Source organism: Crocodylus porosus, unplaced genomic scaffold, assembly GCF_001723895.1.
Source record: "Crocodylus porosus isolate Cpor-Errol unplaced genomic scaffold, CroPor_comp1, whole genome shotgun sequence".
Taxonomy (NCBI): Eukaryota; Metazoa; Chordata; order Crocodylia; family Crocodylidae; genus Crocodylus; species Crocodylus porosus.
The window spans coordinates 39,201,242-39,222,212 of record NW_017728911.1 but is presented as its reverse complement, the minus strand read 5'-3'; the positions used below and the strand labels follow the sequence as shown (position 1 = coordinate 39,222,212).

Genomic DNA, 20,971 nt, shown 5'->3' with positions numbered 1-20,971 from the left:
CCAGCATGCATTGTGCCAGCAGGATGATGGGTTGGGGGTAGTCAGTCCTAAGCAGTTGCATGTCCCTAGTGCTAAATGATGTCACGGGTTCGTGAGAAACGGAGCATGGAGATCGGGTCCCCGCATTCCTGCCGTTCTGATACCGCCACTACTGGCTCTTGGCAGGCTGCTATCTTGGCCCCGTCTGCTGTGCCTGCCAATGCATACAAATCTAGATCTTTATGCAACAGGATGAGAATTTTTCTAAGCCCCGGCTGAAGCCTGGAAGGAAGCTGCTCTGCAGCATAAAATATTGGGGCAGGATACTAGGGTATTCCAGCTCTGACCCCTTGCCAGGGGCAAGGAAGTTGCAGCTGCCTGGGCGGACCCCACAACCGATCCACCCTCCCGGGATTTTGCATTTGGAAAAAAGACTCGGGATCACCTCCTTACTCAGTAGGGCTGAGATGATGGTCCAGGAAATATGCTTAGAGGCATCAATTCTTGTGGGCGATATCTTTTATTGGGCCAAGTGCATTGTTGGGATGGACACACGCAAGCTTTTGGGTGTTACCATACCCTTCCTCAGGCCTGAGGAAGGGTACAGTGACACCTAAAAGTGAACCAAGGAGTTGGTCAACCCACAAGCATCTAGGAAACAGGAAAATCCTGGTTTCTTCCTCACTGAGGTCATCCCCCCCTCATTTTTACTTTCTGCACCATCTTCCAGGCCTGGACCAGCCCCAGCAAGTGCCTCTGCTTACCCACCTAATCCTCAGCGGATGCAATCTCACCGCGGCATGATTTGGGGCGTGCTTTTCTGCATAGACTGAGATAGTATAGGAAAAACTTTCTCATGAGGAGGACAGCAGAGCACTGGAATGGGTCACCCAGAGAGGTGGGGAAGTCTCCATCCTTGGAGGTTTTTAAGCCCCATCTAGACAAAGCCTTGGCTGGGATGATGTAGTTGGGGCGGTCCTGCTTTGCCACAGGGTTGGACTAGCTGTGACCTCCTGAGGTCCCTTCCAGCCCTCCTTGTCTACAATCCATCAGAGGTGCTTGGCCAGAATAGCTCCTGAGTCAAGCATAGAGGCACTGCACTCATTCCTCCTTGGTCTTTCTAGCCTGCAAGGCAATGGTCTCCAAAGGGACAGATTTAAATCCCTCTCTGATGCTTTGTTTTTCCTGATTTCTTTGTAGGCGTGCAGCCCTCTCTGGTCCCACGAGTGTGGAAGCTCTTACTACACCACAGGAATGTGCTCCAGGGTGAACTCCAACTTCAGATTCTCCAAGACCGTCGCTCCCGCTCTCCAGAGTACGAGACGCGATCTGTTATGTAGCCTCTAAGTCAAACCCTGCTTTTGAAGTTAAATAGATTTTTTGTTCCTTAATCGCTTCACGTACCAGTGAGAAAACAAAGCCATGTCAGTATTTTTAGGAGGCGGTGAGATAGCAAAGGAAATTATTCCACAAAAGTGGTTCAAAGGGGAATAGACGCACAGACATCTGGTACACATTTTCCTTCTGAGTGACACGTTGGGAAGACAAAATACTTCATTCTTCCAAAAAAACAGAAATAAAAGTATCCAGCATAGGAGGAAGGCAAAATAAGGAAGGAATGCAGGCATTGGCCACTCAAAACAAAGTGAATTCCTAAACCTGAAAAATTTTGGCCAGCGTTTTCAGACCTAGGTTCCTAAAATTAGATCTCTGATCCCGTATTTAGGCATCGAATCAGTACTCTGATTGTCTTATGTGCTTTGAATCCATCGTGATTATTGTAAGAAATCTGTGCCTTTAGCACCTGCGAAGGATCAAGCCACTTAATTCAGTGTCTAGATCTATAGATGATGGGTCTTATTCTATAGAAACCTCCATTTTGGGGTGACAGGGAGGAAAACGTGCAGAGCCCATTAGCAATTTGTCTATTTTGACTTTCCCTCACAATATAACTCTGTAGACAGTGGGGTGGAGGTCTCCCATTGCTGTCCTGATGCCATTGCAAATTTTTGTCCATCCAAGATTGCTGCAGCCACCTTCTTGAGAGCTGTAAATTCACCAATACCTTGGCAGAAAGGTTACCCAGCATCATTTTACGGTACAGCATGAAACGAAAGAAAGGGTATCCTCCCATCCAAAGTGTCTAATGAGAAACTGCTCAAGCTCACTGCCCATGATTTCTGAGTTTGTTGGGTCCTTTGGCTAGGATCACATAACCAATAAATGTGACATGGTCCATGGTAGGACCCCCCCTACTTCTGCCCCTCCAACCAGTAATCCAAACCACGCTGCAGAATAAGAGGGCACAAAAGAAAGCTATACCGCACTAACCTGTCCCGTTTCATCTTTGAAACAAGCCATTTTCTAAATCCTTCAAATATAGATAGATCAATAGATAGATCTATATCTACATACACACACATCTATCTCCAACTATATCTATGCTTTTAGCTATATCTATCTACTGATCTATCGATCTAGCTGTCTATCTATATATATGTGTGTGTGTATATATGTGTGTGTGTATATATGTATATATGTGTGTATATATATAAAGTATATATGTGTGTGTGTGTGTGTGTTTGTGTATGTATAGTCCCCCCAACCATATATATATAAGAATATATATGTGGTTGGAGAAGTGTGTGTGTGTATAATATATATATATTAGTCTCAGCCTTTATTGAGGCTTCAGTGGGAGTCTGTTCTAAGGAAATACCAACCCTGTATTGTTAACTTCTTTATGGTAAGGGTGGCCAGAATCTGGAAGGGGCTCCAAGGGAGGGGGTGCTGTCCCCTACCCCGGGGGTCTTCAAGAAGAGACTGGACAAGCACCTGGCTGGGATCATCTGACCCCAGTGGTCTTTCCTGCCCAGGGCAGGGGGCCAATTCTATGGTCTACTGAGGTCCTTTCTGACCCAAACATCTCTGAATCTATGAACTGAGCTCTGTCGATAGGCTGAGTGAAGCATTCAATGCAGAGGAACACAAGGTCTCTGCCCCCAGGAGCTTCCAAGGCTCAGATGCTGCCGTGCTTGCCGGGTGAGCACCACCTCCCTCTGCCAGGGACTTCAGGGAGGCATTTGGGCACACTGAAATTAAGCATCTGCTTAAGTATTTCACTGAACTGAGCATCTGCGAATTGCTTCACTCAAATCAAGAGCAAAGTGTTGAGTAATGATACCAAAAATCTGGCCCCAGTGGCTCAGTTGCTTTGAAGTTGTATATGCAAACAGATTTGAAGCAGAAAGCTGAGGCTGCTGAGTTTCATTCTCCAGAAGTTCCTCAGCCTTTTGTCCTGGTCAAGCTGATAATGAATGGGGGTGCAAGTCCTCTATCATGCTGAAGTGAATCCAACCTGAAGGTTTTTAACTGAAATAAGACTTTTCAAACAAGCAGTAAGAGTAAGTCTCTGACTGCCAGGAACATAGCCATAAATTTCAACTTAACAATGGTTGCCAAGGTCTTTCTGGATATTTTTCACAGGGTGCCAAACGTACATGGACATAATCATCGTTCTGGATGGATCAAACAGCATATATCCTTGGGTTGAAGTCCAGCATTTCCTGATAAACATCTTGAAAAAATTCTACATTGGCCCTGGACAGATACAAGTAAGCACCCCTGTGATGAGCCGGTGCATGTGCATGTATCTTGTTCCTCATGATACACGTTTCCCTGGCCTATTTAGGAGTAGCAGGGGCCCTTCTTTTGCCAGAGTACTGTAGTTTGGCAAAGTGCTTTATCAAAACAAACCTTCAGTGTATAGAAGTTAAAGCCAAACCTATGGAAATAATGTTCCCATTAATGCTCTTAAATGAGCAATGGAGAAAGGAGCAACCCACACACTGACAGCAGGCGAGGGCGGAGGATGGAGAGTTCAGTCATGCGGCATTTAAGAAGTCCTGCTCTCTGGAGATGTGTTTTTTGCAGCAGAGAAGAGCAATTCCTCATTTTCTTATCAGCTCCCTTGGGCCTTGCAAAAGCCCCAGTGCATGGTTTGTGCCCAAGTGCATGACTGAGACGGCAGGAAAAGCAGGGGAGAAGGGGGCAGAAGGGGCTTCTATCCGGGACCAGGGAAACTGCTGAACCCTGCAGGTGCATGGCCCGCACATCTCAGCTCTCAGCCAAACCCGGTCCTGCCCTCGTCCTTTGCTATGAGCTGCCACTGCCGAGGGCTGTGCGTGGGGAGCGTATCATCAATGCTGGGTTCGTATTGTCACTGGCCACTGGGGGAAAAGGCAGGCAGAGGTGGCGAGGACTTGGCCATATTTCATTGCAACTGCGTGCAGCAAAGGACCCTCATGAATGCACGTATATGCAGAGCCTTCCCTGCACATTGCATGCAAGGGGTGTCTAGAGGATCCCCTCTGAAGGGACAGATTTTGGTATCCAACTCTCAGCCGCTGTTTCACCAGGTCTTCCAGCTCAGAGCAGACCTAGCTTGTGACCGGATCCATCATTGCACATTTTTAGTGGATCGTTACCTTCCACGCAAGCATTGGCAAAAATACTATTGCAAGCCCTCCTTTGCGTTCCCTTGTCCCTGCTGTCTCTGCACCGCGAGGCCTCCTCCTTTTCCCGCCGCTCTTCGCTGTCCCCTGCCCTCCAAACCCCCTTGGCACGGGGGTTTTCCCTGCACGGAGTTGAGAGAGCTTTGCAGCATGTTCTTCTGGGCCCGGGGCTACAAGAAGCCTCAGCTTTGCCACCACCAGAAGCTGTTTAATTCCACTCCTTTAAACATATGCAAATTGCCAAGTGCCCTCATGCATTTTAATGTGTGCAGGTCACTAACGGAAGCTATCCTGTCATCTTCGCAGTAGGAACATGCCTGCTAGGGATTTTACTTGGAGCTCAGCGCAGTGCAAGTAGAGAAAAACCTGCTTCCCTTGCAGATGTCCTTGTTCCTTCTCATCCTTCCTCCAAGCCCCCCATTGCTAGTAAATCATGCAGCAGCCAGCAAATGCACTTGGGCTGACACTTCACCTGCTTGGTCAAACTGCTCTTTTTTTTCTCAGGCGACTGCTATGCTGTGACCTGTGCAGGTCCTATGTAAAGCTCCTTTCGTTCCTAGGTGGGCGTTGTCCAGTACGGAGAAGACGTTGTCCACGAGTTTCACCTAAATGACTACAGATCCGTCAAAGACGTGGTGGAAGCCGCTAGCCACATCGAGCAGCGAGGAGGCACCGAGACCAGGACGGCCTACGGCATCGAGTTTGCTCGGTAAAGCAGAGAGATGCATTTAAACTGTCTGCGAGGGTCAAGTCTGGCCTTTTGTTCTTTCTTTCTAGACATGCGGTTACAGAAACGACAGCCCCTTGCACCAGGGGATCCTTCTAGACAAGGCCTTAATGATGGCTCCTCACCTTTTGGGCATATTCCCCAGCTGCAGGGATGCTCAGGGCGAGGGGATCCCACCTTGACACACACATGCCATCCTGCAGCTGCCTGAGGCTGCTGCGGGTGGTCCCCGGGGGCTTTCCCTCTAGCCAGGGGTTTCCAGCTGTGCACTGTCCAGGTTTCCTGCCCCCAGGCCATCTCTATCATACCTCCATGCTGGGCCTGTGGTCAGGAGGCACCGAGCAGGGAAATGCTTTCCACACCCCTGCTGTGGGTGGGGGGGAGCCAGGATCAGGCCGGTTTGTCCCCCACATCTTCCCCTTTGCAATATGGGCCAAGCAGGGGACACGGCTCGCCCAGCCCAGCCCCGTCCACTCTGCTGCAGACCGGCCTCCAGACCAACCTGCAGATCACGGTTCATCTTGCTTCGTGGCCTAATTAGCCACGTGCAATTAAGACAACTTCAGCCTCATCAGCCTTCATGCACTGGTTATGCACGACCTAATTGGCAGGCCCATTTTAACGAAGGGCTGGGTCCGTGCTTGCTGCGCCGGTGCAGCAATTGCCAGTCCTCCAGGCCGGGACGGCCACCGGGTCTGCTTGGGGAGAAGAGCCCTGGTTCGGGGCGGAAAGCTCTCCCAGGAGCCTGCATCCCAGCACGTTGCCCTTGTAACACAGGAAGCAGCAGCCCATTAAAACAGCCGTCTGTGGTCGGTGACTCAGGCACTTGGATCCAGGTCCGTCCGGGTGGGATGAGCGCTGTGGCCTGACTCAGACAAGAGGAGCTCAGACACGACGGGGAGCGTTTCACGGAGGGGTCTGAGCTCAGGACTGCATGTGACACGTGCCCCGATGGGGGTCCGTATACAGGGGGCCCTGATCAGAGGGGGTCTCAGCACGGCGCTCCCCTTCGGGCAAGCTAGGCATGTTTTGAACGTCCCCGCGTTTCTGCCGTTTCAGCTCGGAAGCCTTTCAGAAAGGCGGGCGGAAAGGAGCCAAGAAAGTGATGATCGTGATAACCGACGGCGAGTCCCACGACAGCCCGGACCTGGAGAAGGTGATCGAGGACAGCGAGAGGGACAACGTCACCAGATACGCTGTGGCTGTAAGTCCCTGCCCCGTCTCCCATCTAGTCCAGCCCCTGGATCAGGCCTGTGCAAACCCTCCCAGACAAGTCCATCACCTTAGTGAAACTACTGTCAACCCTGACGCAACACAAGTCATCGCACCCAAACCTGTCACCGGTAAAGGAGGGGGACCGCGGCAGCCAACGTCCCGCTGCTCTAAAAGGCTCTTAATATGCACTCAAGAGATCCCAGGGAGCGGGCCGCTGCTACAGAGGAAAGCAACCCCCCACCCCAGCCCATACCAGTGTGACCGGGGGTCCCTGAATACGGCACCGGACTGATCCTGAGCAGAGGGACAAGGCCCTCCAGCTAGAAACCACCAGCTTTAAGCCCCAGAAGGAGCATTGGCACAGCCCAACATTGTCCTAACTCAGAGCAAAAGTCACCTGCAAAAGAGCTGCCAGGTCTTTTAGTTTCTTATCAGCAGTAACAAAGCTGATATTGTAATTTGTAAGGTCTGGAGGTTTCTGGGACACCTTTGCACTGGATCCTGAACTATTACGGAGGGGTTTTTGTCGAGTGCTTCCCAAAGCTGGGGTGCATCCTCACCCTTGCTTTACCGACAGAAAACCTGAGCTCAGAGAGGGAATTAGGATGCCCAAAGCCTGGCAGCAAGTCAATGGCAGATGCAAGAAGACAACTGAGGCCCTTTGACTCCCACTAGATTCACACAAGACCTCTCTCGGTTAAGGGTAGGTAGGAGTCAAGACACCTTTGCTGTCTTGCCCTCTCTCTGCCTCTGCTTCCCCGGGGGCAAACGGGTTATAATACAGGGTCATCAAAGAGCTCACCGAAGCTAAGGTGCCATCAGGTGGTGTAAAGAAAACCTCTGGCATGGATGTGGATGATTGCGGTGCTCAGGTCCTGGACCCAGCCTGCAACAGGGCGGGGAAAGGCGGGCAGGGACGGTTTGGCTTGCAGCGTTTTGTAAAACATGCGCGGGAGGACTCGGAGACTTGTGTTTGCAACGCAGGTGCTGGGCTACTACAACAGAAGAGGAATCAATCCGGAAACGTTTTTGAATGAAATAAAATTTATAGCAAGTGACCCGGATGACAAGCATTTCTTTAACGTCACCGATGAAGCCGCGCTCAAGGATATCGTGGACGCCCTGGGGGAAAGGATATTTAGTTTGGAAGGTGAGTGATCTGCGTTACCTGCTCAAATCGGCACTTCTTCCTTCAGCTCGCCTTACAGGTCAGACGGCAGGGTAGTGATTCGCACCCGCTCAGTGTTAGCACGGGTAGGTGTGCAAACACCTGCAAGAGAAATCCAGAGGTTTCGGACGGGAATCCAGTGCCCAAACCGCTCTGACTGGTCGTGGGCTTTCTGAGTTCCCTCCACAGTCAAAAAACGAGCAAAAGCTAAAAGTCGGCATTTTCCGAGGGGTGTCTTAAGTCTAGCGAGGGGGGGGCTTGAGTCTACAAAGGCTACGACCCGCTGCCAGAAGGGGCATAAAAATCAGCTTAAGCTTCCAGACAGAACTGCCCTTTATTTGGAGCGGGCCATTACAGCCCTCCATTTAATCCAATTTTCCAACATGACTGGAGTCTGCTGGGCATTTTCCCAACATGAAAAACATCCTTTGTTCTGGAATCCTTTAAATCATAACTTAATGAGCTACATTTTTTTTAATTACATGGGATAGGAGACCCCTGCTGCTGAACACTTTGCACGTGTCCAACGCGGAGGGACCAGCAACAACCCCCACGTGAGGGTCACCTAACATTTCCCATGAGAAAAGTCCTTGAACTGAGGAACGCTAATGCTTCCCTGGTGTGTCGAAGGCCTTTGAAATTTGATCTAGGCGTAGCCTTCGAGTCAGTTTAGTGCTTCCTTTTTTTTATTAACCCCATGGAAATCCATTCTCATGTGGCACGATCTAAGCAGCCCAAAATCACCATAATCCTGCCTGCATAAAGGAGACACTCGAATGCCAGACGTTACAGAAAGGTTGGGCTCCTTGCTCTCTTGATTTCTTTGTCAACCCGAGCATTTTGTTTTTTCAGGTCAACCCGAAATTAAACCATTTCTGTTTTCCCACCTGAGGGAAAAGCCAAAAATAATTTCATTTCAGGTCAAGCCAAATAGTTCCTTTTCCGCCATATTTTTTTACCTTTTATTTGAATGGGACGAAGCTAATTTCAAAACAAAATATTGCTGGGTGGAAAGAAAATGGCGAAATATTTCATTCAAATCCGGCAGAAGGGAAGGAACATTTTGACTCTTTAAATTTTTGTCTCCCGGTCAAAAGAATTTGATCACCTCACCGCAGATTAGCAAGCCACGATTTTTGATGATTTTTTTAAAATTTTTTTTTTAATGGAAAAGGTTTTTCCCAGAATATTTTGCTCTACTCTACCATATATGGTGGGATTATCCTAAGCTATAGTTTTTTACGACTGTGAGAAAATGAGCCATTTCTACAGCGGCAGGATTTGCACTGTGTACTTGTCTGATCCGTGGCTCGTATAAATTGCCTTGAGTGGAATTAAGTCCGGAGATGGCGGCTGAGGAGATAACCATTCCTTGCAAACGGCCCGCATAAGGCAGGAGTCGTTTTATCTTGTCCCCACGGATAACCGGCCATCTCACCCAGAGAGCATCTTTACATTCAACTCCTCTTTTTTTTTTTATTTTAGGCACCAACAAGAATGAAATCTCCTTTGGACTGGAGATGTCCCAGACTGGGTTTTCATCACACATTGTAGAAGTAAGCGAGCAGCTTTGTGCGTCTCCTGTTGGCATATTTTTGGGGTAGCCGTCCTATGGAAAGCAGGCGTGGTGGGTTGTTTCCTGGTCCGTGAATTCATGCTCTTGTAGTACTGTATCCAGTTGTTTCTGATCTGTAGCACTGGGATCAAAAGAGAGCTCACGTTCTCGCGGGTCTCTCTATTCTTCCGAGGCCTGGAGCAAGTATCCAGAAACAGTCCTGTGTTTCCATTTCGTTCTTTATAGCATTCAATAGCTCTCGCTATTCTGTGAAGAATGCAACAAATACACTTCAAAATGAAAGCCATCCTCACCGGGCATCTAGCGGCCCAACCCAGCCCTGCCACAGCCGCAGCAAAGTCAGGGCAGCCGCATCAGTTTTCCCCAGAGCCGAGTTTAGCCTTCACCCGTTACCTAATCGGTACATGGCATCCCAGAGACCGCACCTGAACCTCCCCGGAGGGAGTCCGGATAAGCTGGAGGAAGCAGTTTGCACAGGGGTTTGCACTAGCAGGGATCGGGCCAGGGAGGCCGTCAGCCCAGAGCTTGGCGGGGATGTTTCTCTGACGTCTTGTCGTATTTACAAACTCGTTATCCAACAAACCCCAAATGAAAGGAGCAGATGATTATGTAGCCTCAGCAGCGGGCTTCTCTTTCTCAAGCAATTGGCTCTGGGCGGAGAAGGGAAGGGCAATGCTAGCGTTCACCGTCCAAATAGACCAGAAAGAAGAAGCGGGGAGCCAACGTCACAGGTTCAATGCCCGGTCAGACTAGATATCTCTCGAGGTCCCTTCCAGCCTGACGAAGTGTCGAGACATCAAGGGACAGGACTCAGCTCGCAGCAGGAGCCTGTGGCAGAGCCAGGAGCTGCACCGTGGACCCAGGTCATTAGTGGGAAGTCCGTCCTGCTTGGCCGAGAGGCCTGTTGCCATCTCCCCAAGCACGGGTGGTGGTATGCTCACCACTGTCCCGTGTGGCGTCGAAACCACAGAGGCGTGCTAGAGGCTCCCATGGAGAACCAGTGAGGCAGGTCTCAGCCCGCCTGATCCTTCAGGCTGCAGCTTGGACACATCCCAGCATGGGGGTACCTGAGAGCTGGACCAGGAGGTCTCTTGCTCCTAGGTGCATGCATTGAGAGGACTTGCCAGGCTCCTTGGAGCAGCTGGGCAGTGCTTGGCTCCTGTGGTCCCAGGACAGGAGAAGTGGGATGGGAGAAATGGGGTTAGAGGATGCTGAGAGGGGATGGGTGTGCACCACTAATGTCTGCCTTGTATTGGACACAGGCCTCTGCAGTATTATTATATTACTATAGCATCACTAAAGTCTCTAGCACCCCCATTGCCCCCCAGCTGAGACCCACATGCCCTGCCAGGCTGGGCAGCTAGTGAGAGGGGCTTCACCCAGCTATTCCCACACCCCCTTGGGGGCCTGCGGGGCAGGAAGGTCCCTGCAGGACATGGTCTGAGCGCTCAGCGCTCTTGCTTCTCTGGCCTTGGAAATGCCGTGCCAGGACGCAGAGGGGAGGGACGTGATTCTGCACCCAGGTGCAGAAGTGAGGTGAGGGCACGCACAGACAAACACTCACGGGGGGCTAAGCTGCCCTGCTTTTGCTTCCCCTTACTTTAGGGCAGCCCTGTGCACATGTGGACGGTCACCACAAGCAGCTGCCACAGTCAGTTCCTTGTATCTCCTTCATTCGGTGGCCTGTCCGTACCCCGGGGCCCGTGCGTTGTGCTGAGGCTGCAGGCAGACTCCACGTGCACACAGTCGGCTGGCATCAATCCTTCAGCTTGGCTGGGCTTTGGACCAGGCCAAGGAAGGAAGGTGATTCTGGCATTAAAAAGTCAACACAGCTTGAAATGCTTGCAGCTGTCTGGAGCTGAGAGCAGGCTGAGCTCTTAAATCAGACCCGGGTGTGATGTGGACCGTTAGCTCTCTGCAGACTTGGCGCTGGACACCCCGGGGCTGAAAGTCTCCAGCGTGACTCACGGAGCGGCTGCCTAAAAAGCTCCACTTCCTCCACGTTACTTTTCATCCTGCCTTTCTCCGCACCTGTTCACATCTGCTGTCCAGCATCCAGGAGGGTAGTGGAGCAGTCAGCGCTACTTCTTGGCGTGGAGAACCTGGAGCGTTTCACCCATCTCCAGCCTTGCATTTCTGTTTCTCGAGGATAGATTTCTGTTCGTCCGTCGTCTTGCCAAAGCTGGGAAGTCTGGAAAAGCTGGCGCGTCGGAGGATGCTTCAGAGTCAGCTGGCTTGGCATCGGGACGTGGCGCGCAGAAACCGAGCTGCTGTCGAATGCCAGGTGCTCTTCACAAGACATCGCGCAAACTGATGAAATGCAACGTGACCCAACGCAAAGGAAGATCACACTAAGATCATGCCGACTGTTGCAAAGACAAGGGGACTGTTGGAAAGAAAAGACCTGGTTGAACGTATCATTCTGGTGCTTTGAATGCACACATCTTTCGAGGAACGCTTTGGAGATTTTGCTTGCTTGCTGCTTCCCTTGCAAAATTCCCTTTGCTGTCTGTAGACAGCCTGTGTGATTTGTGGGAATGGCTCCTTTGTGTTTTTCCTATAACCTATAGAGTCATCAAGCCAAATACATATGTTGCCTTGGAATTAAAATTGCAGAGAAGCTCCCAAAAATGCTGATAAATTTCCTATAGGCAAAAAAAAAAAAAAAAAAAGACTTACTGGATCCTCCTTGTTCTTCTCATTTCTCTCAGACATCTGGCTTCAATCAAGCCATTTCCACATGCCCAAGGAGAGGAGTCATTGTCTCTATATGGCGAGGGATATTTTAAACAGAGATAAGCCCAGAAATCACCCCGGAATCCGGCCCGCCACTTCCATCTGCGTGCGGAGGAGACGGGGGGAGGCAGATTTGGGCTGATTGACCCCTCGCTGTTGGATCCAAGCACGATTTCCATCTGGGCCGTATCCTCCAGCTCTGGAAAGGCTGGGGGGTTTCTCAGTGCCAGCATCTTAAGGGACCAGCCTTCACACTGGACCCATCCCCCTGCCCTGACCTTGGCCTGAGCGTGGTTCACATCTAAACACCCGCTCGGGCCAACGCTGACTTGATGCAGGCCTGGGTTTCGGCAGGAAGGTTACATGGGTCCGAGGTGGGGCGGCTCAGCTTTCAGCAGCTCAGCCCTTGGGAGCAGATGAGCCGGGCTCCTAAATCAGAGCCCCGTTCGCAACCCCAGGAGGTGGTTTTCAGTGGAGATGGAGCAACACGTGTCACGGCGGGTAACGCTCATTGCCACTCAAAGGAATGGCTTTTTACTGCTAGTCCCAGCTGAGCTGCACACACGCGGATGTGCACAGGCTCTTTGTGTGCACGGCAATGCAATTTAAGGGAGCTCTGGGAGCACCTCCATCCCCTGCGCACCCTCGAGCAGCTCCCCCTTGGCGGTGTGGGCGAGCTCTGGGAGTCCCCGTTGGCAATCCCCGGGGACAGGAAAAGCGACTAGCATTGCACTGAGCCCCATTATCTCATGTTATTTTTAGCACAGGATTGGCTTAGGCTCCTTTGAGTCAGACTTGGGTTTTAGATGCCCTTGTAATTAAGCTCCTCCACAGGCGAGGATGAGCTGGCTGCTGCCGCACAGGATGATGGGACAGGCCAGCCTGGGCCCCTGGTTTCCAGCCTAGTTAATACTGGACCCAGTCCCAGGGTCCAGCTAAACTGTGCTGGAGAAAGGTCCTGTCAGACGCTTTTGTGCTTTCCCAGTCCTAGGCTGCCTGGGCCAGCTTGGCCTCAGGCAAAACTTAGAGCAGCCCCCAGGGCAAGGTCACCCATCAGGCTGGCCATTGCCTTTTCTTGCTGTCTGGAGCAGCTAACTGTGGGAGCAGAGCACCCCACGAGGATGCATGTACCAAAAGCATGGCTGCAGCAGGTCCTCGTGGCATGCGTGATGCGTCGGACTGCTGTGCGTGAGTAGCGGTACCACCTGAGTGCCGAGGATGTGTCCAGAAGTCCTGGGACCTGATACCTGCTTGTCAGGAGCGCAGGATATAGCAGAGGTGGCTCTTAGCAGAGAATGGGTGCGCCTAGGGAGACCTGGCCCAGAGAGCTGCAAATAGGGTGTTTTCTTCTCCTGGAAAGGAATCACTTGGCCAGCTAGCAAGGGCTCTTGTGAATTCAGCAAGGATGCTCACCTTGCACTTGTGTGTGCAGTGATGCACATGTATCTGCACTGGGGGGCTACAGCAGCCAGCCCAGGATGTCCTGCTTTGTGGCATTGCCCCTTTCTGTGCTATTGGCTTTCCATCCGCCCACGAGGCTTGCTGGGATTGCAAAGTGTTGGGTCCCCACGGTTACATTGCAAGGTGCTCTGAGAGCTTTGTTTTCCCCACAGGACGGGATTTTGCTGGGGGCCGTGGGAGCCTACGACTGGAACGGCGCAGTGCTAAAGGAAACCAGCAGCGGGAGAATCATTCCCCATCGGGAATCGTATCTCCAAGAGTTCCCCGAAGAGCTGAAGAATCACGGCGCCTACCTTGGTAAGGAAATAGCACGGAGGGCTTCTATATCCACAGCTACATTCATGACTTGGCCGGGGTTTTTTGGCAAGCGTGGCCCTGTGCTTGCTGCTGGCAGATGTTAATGCTCATGGAAATATCAGTTTAAGTAAAATGCAATGCCAGGTACTCAGCTACATGGGGTAAGGCAGGGCTGTGTGGGATATATGCCACCCATCACATGTGTACTCAGCACCACTGAAGCCTGGCCTTAGGAAGGATCCAGAGGAAAGCCAATGTCTGCAGGAGTGCGCACACCATCCAAATGTGAGAGCTATTCAAATGTGGTTCAGGTCATCTCTAATCCATCCTAGGGGGATTTAAAAAATCCTGGTGAAACGGCATGACTAAAGAGTGGTGTTGTAGCTGTGATGGTGCAGAAATTATGCAAACGGCAAGCAGTTCTTAGGGTGATCTCTTTTACTGGAGCAGCTGCATAGCTGGGATACAGTTAGACAAGCTTTCGAATGCAAGGCATTCTTCGGCAGGCCTAAGCAGCAAAAGCCAACGCAGCTTAAGACCGGGGAGAGAAATTCCCAGGGGTAGCAGACAAACAACAAGAAGCTGATTACTGGGAGAACAAGGCCTATCAAAATGGAGGAGGGTCATTCTCACCTTTCACGTGTGCAGAGAATTCAGCATCAGGCAGGTTATAATGACCGTATGTGTCTACACATGCATTTAAGCACACCTAAATTTTAATGCACGTTAGCTTAATGCGCATTAAACAGGTTTACGCAGGCATCTGCGCATACAGGTGTTAAAGTGTATTAATGCTGTGTGTGGACTGACATGGAACTAAAGTTAATCCCAAGTCAGTCCGCATACACGCATGGATGCGCTTTAATGTGTCTACACATGTGTTAATCCGCTTTAACTATTCTCGCCTCAATTTGATACCTGCATTTTAAGGTATCAACTTTAGGCATGATTAGCCCCAAATCACCGTTTTTAAAGCACATTAAGGGCATGCACATGTAGACGTGCCCCCTAATGCACCTTAAATTTAGGCTAATGTGCCTTAAAGCATCTCATGTAGATGTACCCAATGTGTCATAAAACCAGTATCAGTGTCAAAGGCACCTTATAACCTACCTGGTTCCTGAATTCTGCTACCCCCAGGCATTTCTCAGAATTACAGCCCCTGGATATGCCAATTAGCCAAGCACAGCCAAAGGCTAATAGGCACCAAGCAAAGATCACACTCATCTGTCTGTGGTTGTATCTGCCATGCCTGGAGCAGAGGTGGCAAGAGTCTGCCTACACTACAGCAGCAAAGCTCTCATTCATGGCACAGGGGGATAAGCCCTGCCTACGCTCTCATGCTGTGCACACATCAATCCCAAAATGATCTGGATAAGACGTGCCTGGCATAAGTCATTCCTGGGCCACTCCAAGTCACTCCTGGGCCACTGCTGTTGAATGCATGAAGCCCTTAGCATGCAGCTGGCCCCTCTTCCCTGTTGCCTTCATTCCCAGCTGGATGTGTGCGGAGCAGGAGCGGGTGAGTAGACCCCGAGCCACCTTCTAAGAGGCCCACAGAAGCCCACAGTGGCCATACCTAGACTGCAGGGTGCAGTGACATGGCTGTCTTCTTCAATATCCCCATTTGAAACAGCTGAGGAAAGCAGAGCTCTTCGGGAAAGGCAGCCTCCCACACTTCGTGCTAAGGGGGGAGACCAGTGTCACCCTGGCCCCCAAGCAGGTGCTTCAGGGATGTTTTCTATACAGCAGAGGCCCTCAGGGGCAGATTCGGAGTAGCCTGTTGCAGGTGCTCCAGCCTGGGACAGGATATCGAAGCTTAGCAGACTCAAACCCTTTGAATGCCGTCTAGGATGCCTGCTGGACCTCTGCAGTTTGCCTTTCGGCATGTCAAGGTACCAGTGATCCCCAGCCCAGCATGGGAGTAAATGGCTGGGCTCACTGGTTGCTGGTTACTCCTGGTCGGCTCTGGCCAAACTGGCCACAGTGAGCCTTGGGACTAGGGCTATCCCATAATGAGCATGTTTCATATTTCTCAACCCAGTTATCCTATCCTGTTCTGCACCCCATGCACCATGCCCACAGCAGAGCCTTTCTGCCACGTGCTCCCAGATGTTTTCTCCTTCTCCATAATGAGGAAGAGTCGATCTCGTCAATATTCCTCCCAGCCGGTTGTCAGTGATAAAGGCTGACTGTCCTTCTCAGGGGCTCTGCAATCTCACTGCACGCACACAGTGATGAATAAGGCAGAGAGCAGCTCGGCTGTCTTCAGCCTCCTTCCCTGTGTCACTGACACTTTCCACCTTTCAATTGGCATAATGAGCGTGTTACGGTCCCTCCTTTAGACCAAGTCGAAAATGCCTGCCCCCTTCCAGAGCAGGGTAAGGCTGGGAGAAGGGTTTCGGCACAATGAATGGGTGTCTTGATACCCAACCATCCCAGACCATAGGCTCTGGTGTCACTCTACATCAAAGTTACATTTACAAATGATTTATCGGGAGCAGGTCTATAAATGGTCAGTACATGCTGGAAGTATGCAATGATCCACATGTGTTATGGATGATTATACAGCCATCAGCAGAAGGGGTTATAGATGGTTAGAAACACTCTACCATTCTGTTGGTCTGTAGCAATTGATTAACCACTTATTAAAGCACCTGTTAATCATCTATAAACTCTGTGTAGGCTGAATATAAAGTGTGAGCTCACATATTTACCATGGGGTTCATGAACTGAGGTTCACCACAGAGTCACAAGTTTTATACTACCCCTAATTTTGATATCAAATATCCATAGATGTTTTTGGGCTTGTGAAACCTTTTCAGAGCTGGTGTTTGCTACTCAGCTGTGGGGAATAGTGCGTTGTGCTCTGTACAAAGGCAGGGTCATGGTTTGTATAATTTTGCATAAAGTAACTTTGGGTGAGTACATATGTACTAAATTGGCTTAAAATAAAGTGACTTAACTTAAGTCACATTGGAGCATACACGCATACAGCTCCTTAACATCTAGTGTGTTAAGTTGACTTAACTAATGCAACACAAGATAATACACCTCAGAGATGTATTATCGTGCACTGCACTTAATTCAACTTTGTTCCACATATGTATTCACACTGTGAGAGTTAGGTCAACTTTAAAAAGTTAAGTCAAGTCAGCTTAACTGTCAGAAAGTTAGTACATGTGTATGCACCCATGATTATCAGGAGCTGAAATGGACTTGTTTCTACTGCCACGTTCTTCTGCCTTGGGTTTGCCGGCAGCTTCTAAGCCTTGCATAGTTTTAGCACTAATCTCACTTGTCAAGGGCTGGGATTAAAACCCAAGCAGCAAATGCAGAGGCACTTCAAAGCGCAGTGTTAAGAGTAGTCAAATTTGCTTGAATGACTTTATCTTTTGAGAAATCGCGGTTTCCAGTTTGCTGATCTGGGAAGCAGCCAGGACTATGTTAGCAGCCTGGACTATGTTAGCAGCCTGCAGCTAATCAAACGCAGACTGCCGGTCAAGAGTGCTGCAATAAAAGAAACGTTTCAAAGAGAGGAGCGGGCAGTGAAATGATAAGCATTGATTCCATCTGTCTAGCCAGAGCCAAGTAAAGAACTTAATCAGGACACTTATTTTTCCAGCTAGAAAACACAACGTTCAATTGATTCAGCAGCTTTCTGGAAGCCAGATTAATCTGTGTCATTTGTTATGTGTACTTGGCTGGTGCCTGACGCTCCAGCTTTGCTGCTGTTTGTAGGTTGATTCCAGGTTTGTGTTGACTTTCTTTCCCTGTCCCAGGTTACACCGTCACCTCTGTGCTTTCACCGACGCATGATCGGATTTACGTAGCAGGAGCCCCCAGATTCAACCACACTGGGAAAGTCATTATTTTCACCATGCACAACAACAGAAACCTAACTATTCACCAATCCCTGAAAGGAGAGCAGGTAAAACCTATATTGAAAGATCTCCAAAGCTTCAGTTCTGCAAGACAAAATGCACTATAATATGTGGCTGTTGTCACTAGTCACATTGAGCCCTGTCAGGTTTCTCATCCATCGGACCTGAAGGACGTAAGGCGGTGCCTTTGTCTGACATAGATCAGTAGAGATCCATTGGCTTCATTGCAATGACTTCCATGTACATCAGCTGTGGATCAGCTCCGAAGAGTTTAGGGCGGCCTCTTACTCCATAAGGGTAAAACAAGACTTAAGGGGAACGCTGAAAGACCTAGGGTTATTTAGTCTGGAGAAGACAAGACAGAGGGGATTTGATAACAGTCTTCAGCGACCCAAAGGGTGATTACAGAGAGGATGGAGATGGGGTTTTCTCTGTGATCAGAGGGGACAGGACTAGGTGCAAAGTCTTCAAGCTGCCTCAGGGGAAACAGGTTGGAGAAGAGGAGGAACTTTCTGACTCTGAGGGTGGTCAAGCACGGGAACAGGCACCTAGAGAAGCTGTGCAATCTCCATCCCTGGACGTTTGCAAGAGCCGGTTGGGTAGACACTTGTCTGGGATGGTCAGGATGATCCTGCGTTGAGCAGCAGCTGGCCTAGATGACCTTGTGAGGTCCCTTCCAGCCTGGCTTGCCAATGATCCTATGTTTCTGAAGTTTATGATCAGGATTTCACCCCACCACACTTGACCCATAGGACTGGGATATTTCAATGAGCACTTTTAGTACCTCCCTTTCCCCTGCTGCAGTTGTGAAGGGAGAAGTGTGGGCTTTCTCTCCCCAGTGCCCTCGTCTTTCTCTTTCTAGCACAGCGCAATTACCTGTGTTAATCTGAAGTCAGGCAGAAGGCAGGACAGAGTTGCACCTGACAGACTAACTAAATCGGGGAGGCATAAGCCTGCGTAAGCAACAGCTCACTGACAAAGGGTGAATTTCACCCTGTGCAAATTTGGCCCCGAGGCAGAAAAATTCTCTGGCACCTTCTGATCAGGTTGGCTAATTACACATAATTACACATAAGAACTGTCCCCAAGGAATATGAGAAGACAGGACAGTCGCTGGCAGCTGGGCAGAAAGCAGCAGTGTTATGAACACCCCTGTAGGGAGGCCCGGGGGTTTCCTGGGGTCCCTGGCGGTGAAGGAGCCGTGGCGTCCATCTCCAGATCTGAGCTTTCCCCGTGTGTGGGTAGGGCTGGCGCCAAAATCGTGACTGAGATCTACGGTATCCCTTCGGATTGACCCTTTCACACCTGTCTGAGCAACGACGGTGGGACTCAGTTGCATGTGAGGTTGCCCCAGCGAGAGAGTGCTGCCTAGCAGGTGGATCACAGATCCACAGGCTCTCACGGAGCCTTTTGGGTTAAATGTCCATATATGATAGATAGATAGATAGATACCATATTTCACAGTGTATAGATTGGGTTTTGAAGCCCAATTTTTGTGTCTTAAAAATCAAACTTGACTTACACACCATGCCAGCTCCGCTCGCAGGGGATGGGACCATGCCAGCTGAGCGCCGGGCTCGGCCCTGTCCCTATCCCCTGTGAGTGGCACCAAGCCCAGCACCGCTCGCAGGGGTCGGGGACAGGGATGGGGCCGGGCTTGGTGCTCAGCGAGTCTGGCCCCATCCCCTGCGACCAGCACGGGCACAGCTTGTCGACCGAGCCTGTGAAAATCCTTACCTTTCAGATGAGAAAGCTGAGGGTTGACCTATGCACCATGTCAGTCTATACACCATGAAATACAGTGTGTATGTGTGTATAAATAAATATATATATGTACACACACAAACACACTTGGACTAGCTGTCCTTCGGACCCCAGCTCCACGAGAAAATATAACACCGAGCGGATGCAGCAAGACCAGAGAAAAGGACCGGGTTTGATTGTCAATCTTGTAGCGTTACTGTTTCTTTCCTGGACATCTGTCTAGATGCTGCGTCCGAATGCCTGCTTCCAGCAGACTGAAAATCCCGCTCGCCCTGTGTGTGTTTGACCCTGCTGTGTTCAATCACTTCAGAAGCAGAAGGAGGTGGAGAAGTCAGGCCATACCCTTATTTACTTTCCGATCGCTTTTTCCCTACCCTTTTTTTGCAGATCGGCTCCTACTACGGAAGTGAGATAAATTCTGTTGACGTAGACAGTGACGGCATCACCGACATCTTGCTGGTGGGAGCTCCCATGTACTTCAGCGAAAACTGGGAGAGGGGGAAGGTTTATGTCTATGTTTTAAGACAGGTAAGTCCCCAAGCTTTGTCCTGTTATTGGGGGGTCGGGGAGGAGGTGTTTCCTTGCATTAGCTGTTCTGTGATGTGGTCCTGAGCCCACAGCCTGTCCCTGCACTGGAAATCAGTGGAAAGACTCCCACTCACTCAGCAGGTTTTGGACCGGACAGTGCGACATTGGGATCTTCTGGCCCTGGCTCTTCCCATCACTGCTTTGGAGCTGGGTCCATGCAGCATAGAGGGGGCTGGCCTGGCTCAGCAGCTTCTCCCTCCGGCCTGTTGCCTCTCGACTCAGGCTATACTCGTGTTGTGGAAAAACCCCGTAGAGTTACACACACAATGGAAACTTGCCCATGGGGGGGTTGTGGGATCACCCTATACGTTAAAGAGAAAATTCTCGCCCGGTGACGAAATCCGTCCAGGAAATCTCAGCCAGCAGCGCAGGTCCAAGCAGCACAAGAAAGCATCTAGCTCCGTATTCAATTCTGTATGTCTACACTTCTCTCTAGGCAATCTCATGGTGTTTCTGTTCAGTTCCACAAGACTTTTTCCCTAAAAGCTTTCCCTCATCACCTTCAGCCCTCAGTTTGGTAGGAGGAGGGAACTGAGGTTTCTCAGCCCCAATTAAAATGTGCTAAGCACTTTTTAGGACCAGGCCCCTCTGGCTTTGGAGGTCCTCAGGTCACTGAGTGGAGCTGGTGTGTAGACAGGGGTACAAACACCCTTGATGCTGCTAGCTGGGGTCTCTCAGGCCTCTCAGAGCCTGTCTTGCAGAATTACACCCATGGCAGAGGGCACCGGACAAAACTTTCATCCAATCGCTGAAGCCTGTAGTTGGATGGGAACAAAATACGCCTCAGCACAGGCCTCTGTGGCAGCATTGCCTGATTCCCTATTGCTTCCTTGGGTGCATACCCATGTACTAAGTCAACTTAAAATAAAGTGACTTAACTAAGTTGCCTTAAGTTAAGCCACATTGGAGCATACACACATACAGCTCCTTGACATGGTGGCAGGCACCTTATGAGCTAAATTGACTTTTTTATAGATTTCATAGACATTAGGGCTGGAAGGGACCTCGGGAGATCATCGAGTCCAGCCCCCTGCCCAAAGGGCAGGAAGTCAGCTGGGGTCA

The 20,971-nt window shown here is 50.3% G+C and overlaps 1 protein-coding gene across 2 annotated transcripts in view; it reads left to right on the top strand.

Moving 5' to 3' along the window:
- Window positions 1-20,971, top strand: part of ITGA11 (integrin subunit alpha 11) — a 152,524-nt gene that overhangs the window by 78,541 nt on the left and 53,012 nt on the right. For both annotated transcript variants that reach the window (XM_019533872.1, XM_019533871.1), the window contains exons 5-13: window positions 1,180-1,294; window positions 3,466-3,593; window positions 5,054-5,202; window positions 6,280-6,424; window positions 7,420-7,585; window positions 9,089-9,159; window positions 13,529-13,673; window positions 17,456-17,604; window positions 19,709-19,849. In XM_019533872.1, coding sequence (XP_019389417.1) covers window positions 1,180-1,294; window positions 3,466-3,593; window positions 5,054-5,202; window positions 6,280-6,424; window positions 7,420-7,585; window positions 9,089-9,159; window positions 13,529-13,673; window positions 17,456-17,604; window positions 19,709-19,849 — 1,209 coding nt within the window. The remainder of the gene's footprint in view (window positions 1-1,179; window positions 1,295-3,465; window positions 3,594-5,053; window positions 5,203-6,279; window positions 6,425-7,419; window positions 7,586-9,088; window positions 9,160-13,528; window positions 13,674-17,455; window positions 17,605-19,708; window positions 19,850-20,971) is intronic.